The 14,700-nt window shown below is 45.1% G+C and overlaps 1 protein-coding gene across 4 annotated transcripts in view; it reads left to right on the top strand.

Moving 5' to 3' along the window:
• Window positions 1-14,700, top strand: part of GKAP1 (G kinase anchoring protein 1) — a 45,276-nt gene that overhangs the window by 5,900 nt on the left and 24,676 nt on the right. For all 4 annotated transcript variants that reach the window (XM_056523999.1, XM_056524009.1, XM_056523990.1 and 1 more), the window contains 6 exons: window positions 6,967-7,024; window positions 9,853-10,090; window positions 10,536-10,676; window positions 11,278-11,355; window positions 13,035-13,158; window positions 13,383-13,405. In XM_056523999.1, coding sequence (XP_056379974.1) covers window positions 9,872-10,090; window positions 10,536-10,676; window positions 11,278-11,355; window positions 13,035-13,158; window positions 13,383-13,405 — 585 coding nt within the window. In that variant the 5' untranslated portion in view covers window positions 6,967-7,024; window positions 9,853-9,871. The remainder of the gene's footprint in view (window positions 1-6,966; window positions 7,025-9,852; window positions 10,091-10,535; window positions 10,677-11,277; window positions 11,356-13,034; window positions 13,159-13,382; window positions 13,406-14,700) is intronic.

The following is a 14,700-nucleotide window of genomic DNA, read 5'->3' as shown; positions in this document are numbered from 1 at the left end:
AAAAACTTTTAATACATTTTTTATAATTTTTTTTAAATAAAATGTATAAAAAAAGTAGGAATTTTTGACTTTTTTTTTTTCGTTCACGCCGTTCACCGTACGGGATGATTAACATTTTATTTTAATAGTTCGGACATTTCCGCACGCGGCGATACCAAATATGTCTATCAAAAAAAAATTTACGCTTTTTGGGGGGTAAAATAGGAAAAACGGACGTTTTACTTTTTTATTGGGGGAGGGGATTTTTCACTTTTTTTTTTACTTTTACATTTTTTTACATTTTTTTTTACACTTGAATAGTCCCCATAGGGGACTATTCATAGCTATACCATGATTGCTAATACTGATCTGTTCTATGTATAGGACATAGAACAGATCAGTGTTTTCGGTGATCTTCTGCTCTGGTCTGCTCGATCACAGACCAGAGCAGGAGACGCCGGGAGCTGGACGGAGGAAGGAGAGGGGACCTCCGTGCGGCGTTATGAATGATCGGATCCCCGCAGCAGCGCTGCGGGCGATCCGATCTTTCATTCAAATCGCGCACTGCCGCAGATGCCGGGATCTGTATTGATCCAGGCACCTGAGGGGTTAATGGCGGACGCCCGCGAAATCGCGGGCGTCGGCCATTGCCGGCGGGTCCCTGGCTGCGATCAGCAGCCGGGATCAGCCGCGCATGACACGGGCATCGCTCCGATGCCCGCGGTTATGCACAGGACGTAAATGTACGTCCTGGTGCGTTAAGTACCACCTCACCAGGATGTACATTTACGTCCTGCGTCCTTAAGGGGTTAATAGAAGTAATTTACAAATCTGTTTAACTTTCTGACATCAGTTGATTTAAAAAAAAAAAAAAAAAAAGTTTTCCATCGGAGTACCCCTTTAACCTATGCATGTAAACATAGACGTGTGCAATGCAGATCTAAGACTATCAACATCACAGACTTCTCATTGATAAATTACGAGTCTGAATGATGTGCTATATGCATGAAAGTTTAAGAAGCATTCTGGGATTATTATATTTATTTTTTTGCTTATATAGTGCAGCATAGGCTCTTATTAGAGGATAATGTGAAGGTTTTTTGTGTATGCTTTTTTTCCTCCTCTTTTTGCTGATGTGGCAGGCATGGGAAAGGCTCCATTTTGGTTTACAAATGCACAATAATGTGGAATTGTAATGCAGCCTACCATTCCCATCAATCACAATTGATGTGTTTAGTTTAGTTTTTTTTTTTAGGGATTTGATGTATTTGATGCATTTTTGACACATTTTTACTGCCTTTTAACTGTACACATTTTTACCATACTTTGCAGTACACTCTCCATTCTGCCATGATTTGGGGGAAATCACAGCAAAAACCGAAACAAAAGCAGCATTAGGGCTCATTTACACGAGCCAATGGGGTCTGCAGCGGATTTTCCACAGTGGAGATTTCACTGCTGAAAATCAGCCGGCGAAGAGCCCGTCCCTTTCAAATTTGCAGCGGGAAGCCTGCTGAGAGTTTGAAACAAAACATGCTTGTGATATATTTTTTTTTTTCCCTCAGTAACCAATCAGAGCTTAGGTGTCACTTTACCAGAGCTTGATAGCTGAGCTGTGATTGGTTGCTTTGGAAAGATCACAAATTTTTTTTTTCTTTCACAAAGTTGGATAAATCTGGGCCAATGTGTGAGAACAGCCTATTCACTGACACCTATACTGATGCTCTTGCCACTAGGAGGCGCTGACACTAGGGAAAAAAAGTCGTCGTCTCCTCCTTGTTTCTCCTCTACCACCGGTTGTCATGACATGTTTGCTATGTCCGGAGGTGTTCTTGATGTGTACATAGATTTTTCCCTTCTCCACAGGCTGCCACATCCGCGGTTGCTGTCCTGGATCCCCACGTCCAGTGCAAGGTCTCCATGGAAGTGTCCCTGCATGGCCATGGATTGCACCTTCTCTCATTAGGCCGGACAGTATTCTCACCTGTCACTTCTCACAACTGCCGCGTCCGCGGCTGGATTTCGGTACCCCACTACCAGTGCTAGGTGACCGCTGGAGTGCCCTGTTGTATACATGGACCCATACCAGTAAGCCAGACAGTGGTCTGCATGGTTTTCTCTGGCGCCTGTCACTTCTCCAAGGGCTGATGTATCTACGGCTGAAGTTCTGGTACCTCACTGCTAGTGTCCGGTGGAGTGACCTGGCGTGTCCTGGGGACCCGATGCAGGGTGAAGGGGATAGCCCCCCCTGATCTCACTGGGTGACGGGGATTCTATTCATGGCTTCTAGGTGTCACTGCTCTTCCACATGCCTCAAAGGGGCAAAGTTATTGCCTATGTGTCCCTTTATCATCAGCGCCTGGAGGGGCACTCATTACGCCAGACCGTTGTCTCCACAGTTTATGCCACTGTCGGGCTACCATCTCTTGGCTGCTGCGTGCATAGCTGTGTCGGAGGGTTCCTGCTGGCACAAGGGACTGCTGCCAGTCAGCCAGTTATTGGTCTGCATGGTCTCGTACACCACCTGGTCGCCCATAAGATTGTCCACACTCCTGTGCCCCACTGTTTGTGGGAGGGTTTGAAGGAGTGTTCCTGTGTGCTCAGGATTCCTCCACCAGTCAGCCGGACGGCTGTCCCCGTAGTTTACTGCTCCGTCGGATCAACTACTATTCACTTCCACAGCGTGGCGGAAGTTCAGGTAACCCACTGCCTAGGCGTGGTTCCGAGTGGGTCTCCCCATGTTGCTCCATAGGCCCTCTGCAATGTGACACATTCTGGTTTGTGGGGTTCCCTACTTTACAAGGTCCCTCTCCACATTCCTGCCACTCTCATGGTTTAAAGCTGGAAGCCCATTTTTAGTGTGTGGGAATGCGGGACCAGGTATGGCCATGGTTCCTATGCCAGATAGCCAGACACTGTCTGCATGGCTTTCTAATCCACCAGGTAACCTCCCACATTACTGCAGCTCCCAACTGCAGTCTGATGACTCTTTCCATGTGAAGTTCCACAAAGTGTGCCTCTATGGGTTCATGGGACCTCTTCTGTGTCTGCATGTTTCCTGCCCCACGTGCATCCCTCCCTCATCTCTTGCATCTGCGACAGCAGTCCTGGTGTGTAGCACTATTAGGAAATGGGTTGTGGGTGTCTCCTGCAGGTTCCATGGCTACAGCTGCACTCTCTGTTCCCCTTTTCTAAGAGTGCCACATTGGTCTGCTAGGGGCTGAGTATGTCTTCCATTCTGCCAGACCTTAGCCCCCCCGCCTCCCAGGTATTTCCTGTGCAGGGTGGCTCAGGCGTCTGCTCTGTTGCCTTAGTCTAGGATGGCTCCGTTGGCACCCATCTGATCCAGGGTTTCACCCCGATGGGGCGTACCTCTCAACGCTGTTGGTTGCTGTGTGCGTGTGCTAGGGCTGGGCAGTATACCGGTTCATACCGAATACCGAAACTTTTTTCCTGCACAATATGAATTTTGGCCCATACCGCAATACCGGTTGGGCGTCCCCCACTCAAATTAATGAATTATCGGCCGCAGCGCGCAGTCACCTAACTAATCATGTGTCACCCGCGGGCGCTGTTCTGCTTCTCCCCTGCCGGTATTTCAGCCCAGCGCTGCACCCCACATCGGGGGACATCGGCCCACATCGGCCGATAATAGGCTGAGCCCACTGTCATGTAAGGAGACGGCCGTCTCCTTACATGACAATGCGCTCAGCCTATCATCGGCCGAGGCGGGACATCGCTGTGGCCGGTTATAGGCTGAAGGCTCTGCGAAGTTCCCATCCCTAGGAAGCAGCAAGAACAGCGGAGAACAGTGAGGCCGGTTCCTAAGCAACGGAGGACGAAGGTAAGTTAAAGTTTGTTTTTTAATATTTGCAGCATGGGCACAGGAATACAAAGTACAGTGCAGCGGCTGATAATTATTTGGCAGGGGGGGAGAGAAGCTGCGCTTGCGGGTGATATACCATTAGTCCCCCCGATGTGGGGTGCAGTGCAGTGCTGGGCTGATAAACCGGCGGGGGGGTGGGGCGTTGGGCGGCAGAGCTGCGCCCATCACATGATGATGATGGGGGGGGGGAGGGGGGTAAATACCGTTAAATATCATGTGTACAAAAATACCGGGATACACATTTTTGGTCATACCGCCCAGCCCTAGCGTGTGCTTCTCTCCTTGTTTTTCCCCTCCACTAGGGGGACTATTTTGCTGAGCGCTATGTTCTGCCAAGATGGAGCCATCTCTCTCCTCCTGTTTTTGGTTATCTCTCATGCAACCATGGCACTCTCCTCTGTTGGAGTTTACACACTCATTTATGGCTCAGCGACAGCCAGTCTAACCACCGTCTGTTGTTTGGGTCCTGCCATTGCTCTCTTCCTCCCTTGGCGCAGTCTCCCTGGAAGGGTGTGTTTATCCTTCCCTTGACAGTGTCGGTTGTGCGACACTGACACCACAGTCTTCTAGAGTGACTTTCCTGTGCCCCGTACCTGGGAGTCTCTGCTGGGTTCCCTTTTGTTTTTTCCCTCCGTTCCCATCCTGATGGGATGTTGCATCGCAGTGCTCTGGTCTTCTCTGACTGCTGGGGTCCAACTCTGGTTAGTCTCCTTGGCTTGGACACTATCCTAGACTGCTGTGGCATGCCTTCTTCTTTGGATTGGCCCTCCTGGTTCTTTTTGCCTTAGTGATGGTTGAGGTCTCGTGCATGGGTAGCTATCCTGCCCAGACTTCTCTGCAATTCCATTTTGTGGGGGGGGTCTTTCTGTACCGCACTTCTTCTTGTCTCGACACGGCAGTTTGTCTCCCGGAGCGTTGGGTTTACTTCCCCTTCAGGTGTAAGTCTTCCAGGAGATGCAGGAACCAACAATTCCCATGTCTGCTGCTCTTGTGTTCTGGGATGCTCCTTTTCAGAGTCTTACGCTCCTTCTTGGCCATTTATCCTTCCGTGTACATCTTCCAGGTGACTCATGAACCTCCACTTCCCATGTCTGTTGCTCCGGCTTTCCGTAATGCCCCTTTTTCAGGGCGTTCTGTACCTTTTTTTTTTAGCTGTTATTGCTTTCCATCTCCTCCTTCGTGGTCCATGTACTCCCGAGATGGGGGGTGTTCAGGTGATCCAGATTACACCAGCTAATTTTGCCTTCTGGGTGCTTGTGGCAGGCCCTTGCGACAGGGGGTTTTAAGTCTCCAGATGTTCAGGTTATCGCTCTTATGCACCAGACCTCTCTAGAGCCGGTTTCTGTCTTTTTTTCCCCTGTTGTTTTCTGGTCTCCACCTCCTATGCTTGCCTTCTGCTCAGGCGTACGATGATCTCCCTGGCGTCTTTCCGCCTTCTTCTCTTGAATCGGTCAACTCCTGGATGGGGTTCTCTTGTCGTGCCTTTTTTCCATCTTTGTTTCCGTGCCGGGCTAGCCCTCTGGTTCTGTGTTCCTTGGGGTTGATTTCCTACTTCCTTCCAGGATGGTTCTGGCCCAGCTGGCTTCCTAGTCTACCTTTTTTCTTGACTCTCTGTATGGGACCGTAGGTTTAGTCTCTGCAAAAGACTGTCCCTTGCCATGGTGTCCTAGTCCATCTCCATGACGGGGGATCTTCCGGGAGCTCAGTTTTTGGGCCTCGGTTGTCTCTGGCCTGGGGTCTCGTCCACACCCCTTACGGACAAGTGGGTTTGGTCTCGTTTTCCCTTTCTGTATTGGTTGTTTTTCCCACCCTAGGGCACTGCTTTGGTACGTCTCATCGGTAAGGTGTCCCCTCAATGAAGAGCTATCGAGAAAAGGAGATTTTTTATTTTTCTTTTTTCTCTCGCTGTAAAATCTTTCTCGTAGCCTTTTATTTTATTTTTATTTTATTTATTTATTTTTTGTCCAGATGATATTTTCTGGTTCTTTTCCCGGGGTTCTTCGGACTTTGTTGGCTTCTCCTACTGCTTTTGTGACAAAACGGATTACCTCACTTTCAGTGGGTGGGTATATCCTGCCAGGGAGGAGCCGACTTTTTATTTTTTCTTAGTGTCAGCGCTTCCTAGTGGCAAGAGCATATGTCCATCAGTATAGGTGTCCCCCAATGAAGACTACGAGAAAGAGAGATTTTATGGTGAGCACAAAAAAAGGGGTGGAGAGGCATCTGGGAGCTAGTAGGAGGGGATCTGGTAGGTGATGATGTCATCCTGTAGTCCACAGGAAGTCAGTCTGACATCCTGTTGTAAGCATTGTGCAATAGAAGATTTGGAGTCTCAGAATGGTGATCGCCTGACCAAGTTTGAGTAATAAAACAAACGGGGGGCTGTAGGACTAGTGATGTGTGCATTAAATTTTTTTTTTTTTTAAACTGAGTGCTTCTTTAATGTAGCCACAGTGCATTACTAGGCAGCGGGTGGGACAGCCTGAATTGGATGGTACTTACCACTTGGGTAGCGTTATGCCCATGTCTGTAATGTGTTGAATTTTAATAATGTCCATTCTACCCTTTCTCATACATTCAGAATTAGGGACTCTCGCAGCACTGACTATGGTCAGAGTAGCTGACTGATGGACCTACTCCAGATAGCACTGTGGCCTCTTCATTGTCTACCAGGCTCATTGCCTCATGTTTTGTGCTTATTATAGTAACTTGCTGCAGCTCAGCAATATTTAGGCTAGTCAGACTGGGCTACTTGCAGTATCAAGAGCAGCTTTTGTCTGGTAAGTGAAGAGGCTGCAGCAGTTGCTAAAGTGGCCACTCCAGTCAGCTGATCGATATGGAGTCGGATCCCCACCAATGTGATATTGATGGCTTATTCGAACAAAAATCTCAGAAAACACCTTGATAATGCCAATGATATGAGGTTAAATAAAATGTTATTTATGACCCTGCCATTTGTGCACTATAGTATGTGGAGATGCTGGCAGGCCTCAGCATATATGGCTCCGAACCTACTGGCTGGGTGATCCAGTCCTATATACACTGCTTTATGAAGGTCATACTTTGTAATATCATTTTGTGTGTTTTTTTTTTTTTTTTAGGTTGGAAATTTACCACCTACAGCACCTATTTAAATTATTGTTGAAGTCTTCTCTCTGGGTAAGTAAATGGTTGACTAGTGTAAGTGCAAAATATTGCTTTTCTTTCCAGATTATCTAGTAATGAAATATGAATAAAAATACTTCATACCGCCCACTACTGTGTTGTGTCTAATGTTTACAGTGTGAGCAGTTGACTGAATCGTTCTGCTGCATTGGAATGTACAGCTGTACTCTGGTTTTATTAAGGAGAATCTGTCGGATCTATATTGTGCTCAGAGCTCAAGTGTCAAAGAGGCTGTGGTGGACTGCAGTATCAATGCCTCCTCCCTAAACACCCCTCCCCTCTATGATTGGTTGATGTACAGGGCTCATCGGTAAAGGCAGCGAGGGGTGGCGGAGGGAGGATGTGTGTATTCTGCAGCTCAGCAAAGCCTTCTTGACACTTTAGCATATTCTTGAACTGGCAGATCCCCTTTAAACCCCAATCCTGCACATAGCCTGTACCAGTATGATGTATTATCTTTACGAAGTCATTATGTACAGTGTGTGTAGGGATTACAGTAATCATAGCTATAACTATCTTTTCATCTATCTAGCCATCAAGTAACGGTGTACTCCTTTCTCATAAAGTCCATGTAAAATAAAAAAAATAAAAAAGCGCCTCATAGCGTAATAAAGTATAGCAGGTTATAACGATGTCGTACACAGCCGATATGGCCGCTCACCTGAGTGGGTTTTGGGGCAGCCACAACTCCATGTAACATTAATCAATCCCACTGCGGGGAGACCATATAGTCAATATTGTCTGTTGCAGTGCCGACTATGACTATGTACCCGACACCGACCGTGTTAGGGGTCAAAGACAATGTATGCAAATAAAATGTTAGCCAAACTGTGTCTCGGGCGCTCAGTAATTCTTATATAGAGGTAAGTATAGTTAACTTGCTTTATTTCGTCCAAATCACATACGCATTTTCTGAGGAGACCTTCTTCATCAGGTACAAGGACATGAATGAGCTCATTCATGTCATTGTACCTGATGAAGGAGGACTCCTCTGAAAACACATTTCATCCGAATCACAAATCTGTTTAAACTTTCTGTCACCAATTGACTTTAAAAAAAATATATTTTTCACCGGAGTTCCCCTTTAACCCCTTAAGGACTCAGGGTTTTTCAGTTTTTGCACTTTCGTTTTTTCCTCCTTACCTTTTAAAAATCATAACCCTTTAAATTTTCCACCTAAAAATCCATATTATGGCTTATTTTTTGCGTCACCAATTCTACTTTGCAGTGACATTAGTCATTTTACCCAAAAATGCACGGCGAAACGGAAAAAAAAATCATTGTGCGACAAAATCGAAGAAAAAACACCATTTTGTAACTTTTGGGGGCTTCCGTTTCTACGCAGTGCATATTTCGGTAAAAATTACACCTTATCATTATTCTGTAGGTCCATATGGTTAAAATGGTACCCTACTTATATAGGTTGGATATTGTCGTACTTCTGGAAAAATCATAACTACATGCAGGAAAATTGTCATCTTTTGACCCCTATAACTTTTTTTTTTTTCCACGTACAGGACGGTATGAGGACTCCTTTTTTGCGCCGTGATCTGAAGTTTTTATCGGTATGATTTTTGTTTTGATCAGACTTTTTGATCACTTTTTATTCATTTTTTTAATGGTATAAAAAGTGACCAAAAATGCGCTTTTTTTTTTACTTTGGAATTTTTTTGCGCGTACGCCATTGACCGTGCCGTTTAATGATATATTTTTATAGTTCGGACATTTACGCACGCGGCGATACTACATATGTTTATTAATTTTTTTTACACTGTTTTATTTTCTTTATGGGAAAAGGGGGGTGATTCAAACTTTTATTAGGGAAGGGGTTAAATGACCTTTATTAACACTTTTTTTTTTTTTTTTTCACACACTGATCTTCTACACAGATCACAGGCGTGTATTAACACGCCTGTGATCAGTGTTATCGGCGCTTGACTGCTCCTGCCTGGATCTCAGGCACGGAGCAGTCATTCGCCGATCGGACACCGAGGAGGCAGGTAAGGGCCCTCCCGGTGTCCTGCAAGCTGTTCGGGACGCCGCAATTTCACCACGGCGGTCCCTAACAGCCCGACTGAGCAGCCGGGTCACTTTCACTTTAGAAGCAGCGGTCAGCTTTGACCGCCGCTTCTAAAGGTTTAATACCGCACATCGCCGCCATCGGCGATGTGTGGTATTAGCCGCGGGTCCCGGCCGTTGATGAGCGCCGGGACCGACGCGATATGATGCGGGATCGCGGCGCGATCCCGCTTCATATCGCGGGAGTCGGCGCAGGACGTAAATATACGTCCTGCGTCGTTAAGGGGTTAAAGAAAGCAATAGACTTCCCCTTTAATAGCATTAAAGGGGTACTCCGCTGCCCCAGCATTTGGAACTTGTTATTCATGACACGTCACTGGCAGCGGGGTCATTATATCACGCCCCCTCAATGGCAGTCTATGGGAGAGGCATGATGGCCGCCACGCCCCCTACCATAGACTTTGAGGGCGTGTGGCATGAGATCACGACCCCGCCACCCACACCCAGTGTTCTAAACGAATGTCGGGTGCTGCACAGAGATCGTGGGGGTCCCAGCGGCTCCTTCTGATAGGGGATAAGATGTCTGGGGTAGAGTACCCCTTTAAGGTTTGGTCTTCTTTCCTGACCAAATTTCTTTAGGTAAGCTATATTTGCTACTTTGAAACCAAGCCATGGCATCAGGGTAAAGTGCCATCTGTGCGTTCTGCCTTTTTTTCTCCCCGCTTGCTTGGCTAGACTGACAAGTCAATCCCTATACACAGATGGGGTGAGACTCACTTCTAATCATGTCTTTCTTCTTTTAGGAAGTTATTCTCTTTAGCTATGGCTTCTGCAGTGGTAAGCATGGTCCCCACCACGGCATCCCGCTTTGCTTTGCTAAAAGTAGACAGCAGCAGTGATTCTGAATCTGAGAAGACAAAGGGCACCCGCAGTGGAGGAAAACTGCGCGGGTCTGCTGCAGGTGGAAAAAACAATACAAATGATAAAAAGCGGGAGAAAAGGAGGAAAAAGAAAGAACAGCAACAGAGCGAGGCAAATGAGGTAATAGTGCATGGATGTCGAATCACTCTTCTTATGTAGAGTATTCCTGAACCAAAAGCATTGCCATTTACCACCTCCTGTGATCTTTGGTGTGTGTGTGTGTGTGTGTGTGTGTGTGTGTGTGTGTGTGTTTTTTTGCTCACCATTTTTTGCAGAAATCAAGGCGTTACCATGTGATCAGTGACAATTTTTTTTCATCAGGCGTGTTCTGTCCTTCAGAGGCACCGTTGTGAAAACTCCCTTATTCAGCTTCACAAGCTGGTATGGGGGTTTAGGCTGTGTGCAAAAGATCTAAGGCATTTTTTAAGATACTTCTTGGTTAAGCATGTCTCTATTAAGCAGAATATAGGAAATGGCCAACCTCTCTATAAATCTAATAGTTGTCTTGCTATGTATTGGAGATATACTTCTCTTAATAAAAGTCTTTCTTTTTATTTTTTTGTAGCTGAGGAACCTTGCCTTCAAGAAAATTCCTCAAAAGTCTTCACACGCCGGTAGTGGCCCTCAGCAGGACATTGCAATACAGAATATACCTAAAGATCCACAAGAGGAAGATTGGCAGCAGTGGCGGCAAAAAGACGAACAGGTACCTGACTATATATGCCCAGAATTACAAGGGCAGTTGTGTGTCAAATTATTTACAGTTTAAAAAAAATCCTGCTTCCAAGAGAAAATCTGTTCACACATAGCACACACCAAATATATCTATAGACATAGACCTCCGTATGTCCAGCATGTGCCAAAAGTGTGTCCTTTTTCTATACACTGGGTCACTATGCATCAGCATACCTTTTTTTTACTTTGCTGTCTCTAACACTAAGAGAGCAGAAGGTCCATCTAATAGACCTATCTTATTCCCTAAGTAACAGGACATTTTTAATAAAGACTACATTTTACATTAAGAAATCAAATCAAAGGTGTCCGTAGCTCTTAGAGGGCTTTTACAGGCAGAGTTACCTTGGAACACTAAATGGGATGCCCAAAAAAACTATACTCACTCTATCCCATCTAGTAATGCTGCTCCAGAGTCCTGGAGAACCTCTTTATTCCAGATATGTGAACGATATAAAATAGTGAAATATATCATTTTATAATGGGAGAGATTAAAAACATTCCAACAGGGACATATGTCCATAATGCAGAATGTCTGCTACCTTAATGTCTTTCACAAGCTTTCTTTGCTTTAGATTACATCTGATATGTATGAAGCGGATCTTGAAAAAGCCTTAATGCTAAGCAAGCTTGAATATGAAGAACTAAAAAAGGTGTGTATGTGGGATAATATAGAACAATAGGAAACACAATACATTAGTCACAGAGTGCAGCTTTAGCTTCCATAATATAGACCTAATGGACCAGGACTCTGTGAACCCAACATTTTGTACTTTGTTTTCAAAGATGTTTCTTCTTTGTTCACAAGCTAAATATATGAATCTTTGTGGCATGGTCACTTGCTCTAAATTCATACTATAATCCTAAAACAAAAAAAATGTTTTAAAGGGAGCCTGTCACTAGTTTTATGCTGCCTGAATCACGGGCATCATGAAACACTGACAACCATCTGACTCTAAATGGCTGATTCTTCTGAAATGGTTCATAGTTGTAACTTCATCCAGACGCTTAGTCTGACTGATTGTCGGAGATGGGCTCCATTGTAAGTCTATGAAACCTGTCTCCTGCAATTGGATCGAGCAGCCTGCCAGGGAGTGGAGCACAATTCTGCCGGGTATATATTAGAGATCGACCGATATCGTTTTTTTTTAGGGCCGATACTGATAATCTTTGACCTTTTCAGGCCGATAGCCATAACTTATACCGATATTCCGCTATAAATTATTGGCTATTTCCCCCCACCCGGCCCCGCAGAAGCCACTGCAGATCAATGATTTAAAGCGGGCGCTGTAAATCAATGAACTGCAGCGGCTTTTGCGGGGCCAGAGACCCGTGGACCCGCTTCTCTCCCCCTGCCTGTCCGGGGGTCCTCCCTAGTCCAACCGCCGCTGCACCATTGCCTCCCCCATCCCCGGTTTTATAATTACTTGTTCCCGGGGTCCACGCTACTTCTGGCTCCGGCGTCCTGAGCTGTCACTGTGCGCACTGATGGTGACGGCGTATTCAGGACATCACTCGTCATTGCGCTTCGCAGGACGTCGCAGGAGCCAGAAGTAGCGCGGACCCTGGGCCCCGGGAACAGGTAATTATAAAACCGGGGATGGGGGAGGCAATGGGTTGACGGTGGTGGTCTCTAGCATGGGGGGGGGGGCATGATCAGCATATCGGCAAGGTAATTGCCGATACCGGTAATGTCCAAAATCGTGAATATCGGTCGATCCCTAGTATATATAGCAAACAGAGCAGCATGTCTCTGAGACCCTGATAGATCTAAACTTGACACGACATGTCTGTGCGACATTTAAAGTTTTTTTTTAAAATGACTGTAAAGCTTAGAAAGTTCTCTTTCTATGGGATAGTGGATAAGTAGCTGATCAGTAGGGGGTCAGAGAATGAAGGTCCCTTCCGTGGTTGAACCCCCATGGATCAGCTAGGTATCAACCATCCTTTGATAGGAGATAACCTCCAATCAAAAAAGTACTCCCACTGTTCACCTTACAGGGATCCCTTGAACGGCTGACATCCCTAGGGCTGTCTGACCCTGTTCTGAAAGTGAATCTAAAAACTTAAAGGGGTACTCCGCTGCTCAGCATTTGGCTGTCACGCCCCCTCCCATAGACTTGCATTGAGGGGACAGGGAGTGACGTCATGAGGGGGTGGGGCTATGACGTCCCGGCTCCAGCGTTCGGAACAGTTTGTTCCAAACGCTGAGCACCGGAGTACCCCTTTTAAGGGCAGCTTATTACAGGCATAGGTCTATACTCCAACTTAAAATTTCCATATTTACACTTAAAGTGGTTTATTTACAGACTTTTATGCCTCTGTTTTTAAGGAAAATGACAGTGGGGAAAATGTATCACCTCAGTCAAAAAGAGCAAATAAAAAAGATAAACGAAAGAACCAACAAGGGAAGGATAAGCCTCTCACAGTGTCTCTAAAAGACTTTCAGTCAGAAGGTGAGCAGCATTGTGCACATCATTGTGCACATACTACAGAGTTCTTACTGGTAATGTACTGAGATTACATAAGTCATAAGTCATATTTGTTAGTGATGTATCAATAGTTTCTAACAGCAAAAGTAGCCAATTAATAAAGATGTGTTTTGATAATGATACATGACTGACAGATGATGTCATTGATACTGTTTAAAATTCTTTATTTTTTTTTTTTCTGTTTCCAGAGCAGTCTGCAAAAAAACCAGAGGCAAGTATATGACATTGTTCTAAGTGTGACCATACACAGAGTAGTGCTTTCTTGTACCATAATTGTGATCTTAACCCCTTAAGGACTAAGCGTTTTTCCGTTTTTGCATTTTCATTTTTTCCTCATCACCTTCTAAAAATCAAAACGCTTTCAATTTTGCACCTAAAAATTCATATTATAGCTTATTTTTTGCGCCACCAATTCTACTTTGCAGTGACATTAGTCATTTTACCAAAAAAAACGAAACTTGGAAAAAAATCATTGTGCGACAAAATTGAAGAAAAAATTTCATTTTGTAACTTTTGGGGGCTTCCGTTTCTACGCAGTGCATTTTTTGGTCAAAATGACACCTTATCTTTATTCTGTAGGTCCATACGGATAAAATGATACCCTACTTATATAGGTTTGATTTTGTCGTACTTCGGAAAAAAAATCATAACTACATGCAGGAAAATGTATATGTTTAAAATTGTCATTTTCTGACCCCTGTAACTTTTTTATTTTTCTGCATATGGGCCGGTATGAGGGCTCCTTTTTTGCACTGTGATCTGAAGTTTTTATCAGTACCATGTTTGTGTTGATCGGACTTTTTGATCGCTTTTTATTCATTTTTTTATGATATAAAAAGTGACCAAAAATGCGGAATTTTTTTGCGCGTACGCCATTGACCTTGCAGTTTAATTAATGATATATTTTAATAGTTCGGACATTTATGCATGCGGCGATATCACATATGTTAATTTTTATTTTTATTTACACAGTTTTTTTTTTATGGCAAAAGGGGGGTGATTCAAACTTTTATTAGGGAAGGGGTTAAATGACCTTCAACTTTTTTTTTTTTCACTTTATTTTTTTTTTTGCAGTGTTATAGCTCCCATAGCTTTGCACTGATCAGTCAAATAGGGGCTTGATTGCTCAAGCCTGTAGTTCAGGCTTGGAGCAATCAATCGATAATCGGACACCACGGAGTCGGGTAAGGAGACCTCCGCCTGTGTCCCAGCTGATCGGAACATCGTATTTTATCGCGATGTCCCGATCAGCCCGACTGAGCTGCCAGGAAGCATTTACTTTCGTTTTCAGACGCGGCGGTCAACTTTGATCGCCGCGTCTGAATGGTTAACAGCGTGCGGCTGATCAGTGCCGCACGCTGTTAGCCCAGGGTCCCAGCTATCATTAGCAGCTGGGACCGACCCAGTGTGATGCAGGGTCACGGCGTGACCTCGTTTTTCACACCGGGACTGGGCTCAGGGCGTACATGTACGCCCTAAGTCCTTAAGAGGTTAATGTTTTCATTT

This window comes from Hyla sarda, chromosome 1 (assembly GCF_029499605.1).
Source record: "Hyla sarda isolate aHylSar1 chromosome 1, aHylSar1.hap1, whole genome shotgun sequence".
In the NCBI taxonomy this organism is placed as follows: Eukaryota; Metazoa; Chordata; class Amphibia; order Anura; family Hylidae; genus Hyla; species Hyla sarda.
This window is presented reverse-complemented; position numbering and strand designations above follow the sequence as displayed.